General features: G+C 40.4%; 1 protein-coding gene across 2 annotated transcripts; it reads left to right on the plus strand.

Annotated features, from left to right (window-relative positions):
* Positions 1 to 1,308: 1,308 nt before the first annotated feature.
* miip (migration and invasion inhibitory protein) lies at positions 1,309 to 7,335 on the plus strand. 2 transcript variants are annotated; one of them, XM_065954722.1, is made up of 10 exons: positions 1,309 to 1,784; positions 1,821 to 2,023; positions 2,584 to 2,792; positions 4,024 to 4,129; positions 4,209 to 4,320; positions 4,408 to 4,487; positions 4,578 to 4,704; positions 5,417 to 5,513; positions 5,651 to 5,761; positions 6,145 to 7,335. In XM_065954722.1, the coding sequence occupies exons 1-10, from the start codon at positions 1,435 to 1,437 to the stop codon at positions 6,277 to 6,279; spliced, it is 1,530 nt and encodes a 509-aa protein (XP_065810794.1). In that variant the 5' UTR covers positions 1,309 to 1,434; the 3' UTR covers positions 6,280 to 7,335. The 2 variants fall into 2 exon arrangements, with proteins under 2 accessions (XP_065810794.1, XP_029132227.2); XM_029276394.2 differs by having other exon boundaries at positions 1,309 to 2,023.
* The last annotated feature ends 223 nt before the right edge of the window (positions 7,336 to 7,558 follow it).

Genomic DNA, 7,558 nt, shown 5'->3' on the forward strand with positions numbered 1-7,558 from the left:
AGTTATTATTATATAATAAATAAGTTTAACCTTTGGTTTCCTCCAATAATGACATCAAAATAAAGGATCTAAGGTGATAAGTTGTTGTTATATGAATAATTCTGCTTTTCGATTCTTGTTGTTGATGTGTCAGTTATCTGTGCCTAATGAACGATGATGCCTCGTGGCGGCAGGCCGTAATTGCTGCGAGCCCAGCAGTGGGGGTGTAATTAGGGAGACATGGAGGAGTGTTTGACTTCATGACTGGCACCGTTAAATGATAATAGAGTGCAACTCAACAATACCGTGGTCAACTAATCATACTGGACCGGCATTGGACGGCTCTCCATGCAAACAAGCCATGACTGGAATACTGAACAGCAGCTCACCCATGCAGTTCCACACCATTGGCTCCACAGGGGATCAGGCACATGATTACGTCTGTGACCCTGCTCCACCTGCAACACCATCATTATTGCATCCACGGATGGACAGGTTTATTGTCATCATGCCACAAAGGAGGAAGCTGCCCTTTAGGGGTGATGGGAGAAAAATAAATAAATGAGTCAACAAACTGGGTATGTTTAGAGCAGGAAGCTGCAATCAACATGACAAAAATTACTTTCACTAGGATCTACTATCAACTTCAGCATGAAAAAAAAATACACATTTGGTTATATGCATCCCTAGCTCTTCAAAAATCTAATCCAATCAAATTCAGCAGAGCAGTTCAACTATATTTATAAAGTTTATAATAACCAGTTTTAGTTCAACTTCAATTCAACTGTATGTTTATTTCTGGGGTCGTAGTTGGTGACAGTAATGCAAAAGGCAGCATCGTCTGAAATTTGAAAACGTTAAAATGTGCGTTCTTTCTAACTTGACCTTCATCTTCCCTCCTGACAGGGAGGATGTCAGATCATGAAGCTAATATTGAAACCTTTTTTACTCTATCTGCATTAGTCTTCTCATAGGGTGCAAACCTGGATAGTTTATAAACCTGAGAGACTGGCCTCATATTTAGTTGATATTTAACATTTTGCTTTAGTGTTAGGGGTTCAATCTTATATAGGCCTACATTAAAAAATATATATTAACAAATTAAAAAACCAAACAATATTAGTTCAGTGTTGGCACCCAGTCCAAAACTCAAAATCAGCTCTATCCTTACTGACCATTATCATCTGTGTCCAGTAACTTATTGGGTAAAGGGTGCCCTCTGTTGTCAACATCATGTCTTAAATAAAATGTGTGCCTGCCCCTTTAAGAAACATCTCGTCATCACGCAACGTACGACGGGTAGAACGTTCACAGCCAATCAAATCATTGTTATCGACGCGTTGTTATGGAGCTCGTGAAGTCTAGTTTGAATCGCAGAATAATCTGAAACTTCCGCTTCTTTCTTCTTTGTTAATAACATGAACTTGATCTAAACGAAGTATTCATTCTTAAAACATGTCCTTTTTAGACCGACTTGAGGCATTACGACATCGTAACAAAGACTTATTGAACCAGTTGAATGAGCAGAGAGGGAAACTGGAGCGACTGAGAGGCTGCAGTCAAAGCAGCGAGAGGGAGGACGAGCCTGAGGAGAGGAGAGAGAGAGAGCCCGAGGAGAGGAGAGAGCCCGAGGAGAGGAGAGAGAGAGAGTCTGAGGAGAGGAGAGAGAGAGAGCCCGAGGAGAGGAGAGAGAGAGAGCCCGAGGAGAGGAGAGAGAGAGAGCCTGAGGAGAGGAGAGAGAGAGAGCCCGAGGAGAGGAGAGAGCCCGAGGAGAGGAGAGAGAGAGAGCCCGAGGAGAGGAGAGAGTCTGAGGAGAGGAGAGAGAGAGAGCCCGAGGAGAGGAGAGAGTCTGAGGAGAGGAGAGAGAGAGAGCCTGAGGAGAGGAGAGAGAGAGAGCCTGAGGAGAGGAGAGAGTCTGAGGAGAGGAGAGAGAGAGAATCTGAGGAGAGGAGAGAGAGAGAGTCTGCAGAGGTCGTCATCCTGACAGATGGAGACCCCGCTCTAGCCAGGGCAGCCCTCGCCAAACCTACAGTGACATTTGCAGGTAATGAACTCTGTGTGTGTTTTTTTTTTTTTTTTTTTTTTTAATGAAGCCAAAGGCCTATCGTGCCATGCCATGATTTAAAAATCTGTGCACTGAAGTATGTAGCTTTGGAAACATAAATAATGTCACCACACAAACTCAAAGCTTGGACGCATGTCTTCAAAGTCTCTGGTTTTTACTCTGGATTTTATAATCGCCCATTATATTGAGTTTTAAAGCAAAGAAATCTAAATCCAAATTAAACCTGTGAGTTGATTTGTTTTTCTCATCTAGAGTAGTTGACAAGGAGAAGGCATTAAATCTTTTGTGTGAAATGTGTGTGCCAGAAAAATGGCACACACATCTGACACAGTTGAGCATGTATGTCAGATAATGTATGCGGTTAGAAAACCTATTTAACTCTACACACAAAAATCATGAATCTCTGACATTTGCTATTTTCATGTTGCATATATACATGTAGTTCATTTAAGCTGTGCATCCCAAGTAAGGAAGTAAGGGGGGTAAAAAATCTTATTTTTGACTGATAAATATCTTCTCTTTCTGTGTTTCCCAATAAGATGAATGTGAGAATCAAACCAGAGTCCAAGGCGATGGATCAAGACCATGTTTGACCTCCAAACACAGCAGAGAGACAGCTGACCGTAGGCCTACAACAGCATCAGACCATTTCAAAAACAGCGACAGGCCTTCTCAAGTCCACAACAGGCTGCGGGACACAAGGCCACCCAGCACCAAGTCCTGTCTAAGAAGTCAGAGTGAGGAGCAGGTAAGAAAAGGAACCAATGAAAGACTAAACAAGTTTATCGCTGATCTTGTGGAGTAATACATGAGCCCTACCCTGACCCTGTCCCCTGAATTTCAGTTATTACATAAAGTAACAGGATCAGACTGAACTGTAATCAAGATCATTTCCAGCCCTGATTGTCGTGTTAAAAGAAGAATAAAATGTTCATCAGCCAAATAAACACAACAGTTTGAACATATTTAAACTTCCACTAGGCGGTCTGCTTTTGTTCAGCACAGTTTGATACGGTAAACCCTGATCTTGCTTGCGTTTCCACAGCCAACCGTACCCTTACACATCACTAAATCACAGCGGCGCGACATAGTGTAGACAGCCAATAAATTCAACAAAGAAGACAAAAGTGGCACAGTAAACAAAGGTCAATGATTCCTAGGAAGTTCTGCATCTCAGAGGTCGTCCACCCTCTTGCCATTGGGCGATGCTACGCACTGACATTAGTCGCCAAGAAACAAAAACAGCCTTGAAATGACTCTCTCCAAACCACTGGACTTTTAAACATGGTGCGTTTTGTGTTTGTCCTTTATTACCGCTTTCACACAGGAAGTGACGAGTCTTTCAACCAATCAAAAGACTTCTGAGTGTCTAGCTCCACCCTTTAGGGATCAGATTGGTACGCTTGACACCCCAACAGAAGGGTGCCAAAAAAGTAGGACGATATGGATCGGTTATTCTTACCAGAATAACCCTTCCCAACTTTTGACATTGGAAACGGCAATAAATGTGTACCGTACTGTACCAAACGGAACTGGACCACTTGGTGGAAACATGGCCCAAGTCCCCAAGTATCATTTCCTAGACGTAAATAAGGGCATGACACTAAATATGTTTTCCAGAAGTTCAGCAATTATGTAGATAAATGAGTAACCCAGTTGCGAAATAATAAAGTTTGCTTCAATGTGTTTTTAATTGATTGTATAAAAGCTCCCAGCTCTGTAAAGGTGCATACACAGAAAACAAGAGTTTATAAATATTCCTCTAGTGGACCACAGGGGGGCGCTTTGGAACTATTTATTTTAACCTTGTTGCCATAAGTACATTTTAAGCAGTTACGGATGCTTTATGATGTCTTTCTAATAACCCGTTAAAATACCTTTTTTAAATGTCTTGTTTTGTCTGTAAGAAAAGTCTATTAGAAAAAAAGTTTACTGAAAACATACCACACAAATTCTGCTCCACTTGTTTGTTTTTGTAGAGGGAGGAGTGGAGGCGTGTCACGTCTCCGGTTGATGGATGTGAAGAGATATGTGCGTCTGACAGGCGTCATTTGCAGCCTCTACTGGGATACGACTGGATAGCAGGTACGCCTTGTCAGTCTTTCTGTTTTATACACACAATCACCTCATGCAGCCCTAACACGTGATGTCTGTTCACTCAAAGGAGTCCTTGACACTGAAGACTCCTTGATTGAGCGCACTGACGCTTTCTACAATGACCTGCGCATGTTTCGATCGCTTAACAGAGACGAGTGTGTCCACAGCTCACAAGCAGAGTGAGTGCTTCACTCTTAATTGCACTTGTGACTAAATATGTCTGTTATGTTTACTGGTGATTACTGATGGCTCTTTTCTCCTCCTAGATTTTCAGAGGAGAGCCATTCAGTGCTGCCACCTCTAACTGGCAGTGATGACCCAGAGGCTAATGTGGATACTCATCAGTGTAAGATCTTTGATTCTCTACTCTCATTTGTCTTTTCATGAAATCTGAAGTATTTCTCATGTCTGCTTGTTCACCTTTTTTTTTTTTCAGGTACTTTCTCCTACAGGATAAACAGCAGACTGTTCCCGGTGCCTCTTCACTCTCAGGAATGCTGCACGGTTTGCAAAAAGCACAAGTCCTCCCACCCTCACACTACTGCTGAACCAGCACTCATCAGGTAATAATGATGTCATCCCCACTGACGGACAAGAGTCATTCATTGACACCAGGGGAAAGTCTTTTTATGTAATTTGATGTACTTTGTTTCTGCTTGATTATTTCAGAAGATGCTAGAATCCTGAGATGAAGCTGACACCTCTTATACTGAGCAATATTTCTTTGTTTAAACGAGTCCTGTTTCTGGCTTCTCATGTTTGTTTGTAAACGTCCCTATCTAATACAGATGCTTTGTGTGTAGCTATATAAACTCAAGAGCAGAATAACAGGTGTCATCAACATCATCATTATTACGAGAAAGTTTACAAAGGTTTGAACAATCTCATAGCACGGTATTAGTCATACATCAAATGTGTAAAGTGATGTATCGATTTAAGATACTTCCATTTTGAGATTGAAAGATGCATCATCAGCCATTTTACACCTGTGTGTGTGTGTGTGTGTGTGTGTGTGTGTGTGTGTGTGTGTGCGCGCGTGCGTGCGTGCGTGCGCGTGCGTGCGTGCCAACCAAAGTTACTCTATTTGGTGATCCAAGCTTTGAATTTGTGAGATTGGTCAGATTATTTGGGGCTGATTGAAAATCTTTTCTCTGGATTATTTTCATTTTCAATTCATACGATCAAAAATCCGTTCGTTGTCTTCCTATCCCAGCATCGTACCTCTGAAGAACATGTAAACTTCCTCTTAACATTTCTTTTTCTTTTATTTTTAAGGGTCAGCATCCCTCGCTCCACCCTCTTGCCATCTTACAAATACAAAGCTCATCGTCGATGCAGTTTTGACCCTTCGGACAGTTTGGGGTTACCATCAGTGAGTAAGACTTTCCTCTGTGTGACAGTTTATGACTGCTCATCTGTGCCATTTTCATTAGTTTGATTGTTACAAATTGTTTTTTTAACCACTGTGTTTGAATTAAAATAGTAATGGGATTTCTCTCTCTGGTACAGCACTGTCTCTCTGGCTGGTCAAACAAAGGTCAGAGCACGCTGCCTCCACCCAGCAGCCTCGACCTGAGGAGCAGTCTGAACAAAAAGAGCTCCACCGAGTTACTATTAGAGGTGAGATACCACATGCTTTGTAATTTTTCTCCAAATAAAGGAAAAGCAAAGGTAGAACTAAACTAAGAATATTGACAATACCTCTGTTCCTTTAAGTGTCCCCCTGAGTAACTGTTGAACCAATAACAAAGACCTGAAACTGACCTGGCTAAATACAATGCAGTTCTTATTTATAGTCTTGATGATTAGACCAGTGCTTTTTCTTCTTCTTTGACATGTCAAAATGTCTCCTCTAGAAATCGTCTTCACTTCAATAATTGTAGTGTGAAATCTGTCCTAGAAGCACCTCGATATGGTTGGGAAAAAAAATAATTGTTGAACCTTGTGAGCACACATACAATCTCAAATATGAATCTTATTTTTTGTAAAATATATTTTCTTAGGATTTCCCTGAATCCAAAAAGTCCAGTAACCAGGTGTGTGACCAGATCTCAGATGTCTCCTGCTTGGCTCGTCACAAATTCCAACACTTCTCTCCTAAAAGGAAACTGGGAGGCAAATCTTCCCCAATGTACTGACAAGTCGTCAACATCTGCTTTATTGATTTTAGCAGTTCCTGTTAACCTTCCCATGATGCCCGAAATGACTTCCTTTTTAAGTATCTGCAATGTATTTTTTTGTTTTTAAATGTTTAAATTTCAGTAATCTCTGCTTTAATGTGAATTTTATAAGTAGAGTTGATACAATGATTTGAATAGAGAATGCCAGACTGCATTGACATCTGTAGTGAGAGGGTCATGCATAATCAGCAGAAAATGAAATGCTAGATATTAGCATTTATTTCCTGTTGGAACAAATTTAGACACCAAATGTGACTGTCATCAGCCTCACGCACGAGACAAGAAAATAAATCACAACCATAAAGAATTTTTGAATCATCTCAGTTACTCAGACAAAACCGCCTTTCCAGCTCTTTGCTATGGCTCTTAATTCACTTCTGCTTTCTACTTCCTTTGCCGCTTCCTTAAAACAGGACAGAGAGCCAGACTGTAGAGCGGCTGTCATTGCAAAGGATGTTTTTCACAAGAAACCACCAAGAGCTCTGTGTCACAGTTTCTGAATCAGTTCCACCTATGACACTTCAGTTTTTCCACTTTGTACATTATGAGCTAAAACAATTGAAGACACGAAAATGTGTAAGTGCTCATTCAATGAAATGAAATGAATGAAATGTAACTGTTGATTGATTCATGTTGAAGAGCAACATATCTGATTCTTTTTTTTTTTCTTGTTGTCTTTTGAACTTCAAACTGCTTTGTTTTTTTTGCTGCACAAACCGCCGGTTTCAAAGCCAAACGCCGCCCGCTTCTGTTATCTGTTACCATACAGTTGATCTTTATCGCAGATCTCGGATTCTACGACACGTGAAGCGTTGTGCTAGATCACATTTGTGATAATGAGTTTCAGTTCAACACAAACTGAAGAAGCACCTTGTATTTTAATTCTCTGTTCTTTTCAACTTGTAGAAACAACAAAGTCTTTGCTTTGAACAGACCACAATGACATTTTTCAGGAATGATAATCTGTGATTTGTATTTTTCAAAGTGAAATAAATCACATAAAACATTAGTAAATACTGAAGTCTGTAGATGATTACCACTCTTTCATTCTATTTTCCTTGTAACAAATTCAAAAAATGTAACATAAATTGGTGGAATTCTTTAAATAATGACTTGAAGGGTTGTGTTCAGATATTTCAGTTTAAGAAAATGTACAAGAACAAAGTTATCAGACGGTATGAAAGTGGCAGTTAGTGTGTTTTGTGTGTGTTTTCCTTCTCTGAATTGTCAGATTTGT

This window comes from Labrus bergylta, chromosome 5, assembly GCF_963930695.1.
Source record: "Labrus bergylta chromosome 5, fLabBer1.1, whole genome shotgun sequence".
NCBI lineage: Eukaryota > Metazoa > Chordata > Actinopteri > Labriformes > Labridae > Labrus > Labrus bergylta.

What these genes read in the sequence shown, in the direction of transcription:
- miip (XM_029276394.2), top strand. Translation starts at nt 1,435, where the DNA reads ATGTCCTTTTTAGACCGACTTGAGGCATTACGACATCGTAACAAAGAC. An exon ending in ACCTACAGTGACATTTGCAG is followed by an intron (nt 2,024 to 2,583) that starts GTAATGAACTCT and finishes TTTCCCAATAAG; the next exon opens with ATGAATGTGAGAATCAAACC. An exon ending in GAAGTCAGAGTGAGGAGCAG is followed by an intron (nt 2,793 to 4,023) that starts GTAAGAAAAGGA and finishes TTGTTTTTGTAG; the next exon opens with AGGGAGGAGTGGAGGCGTGT.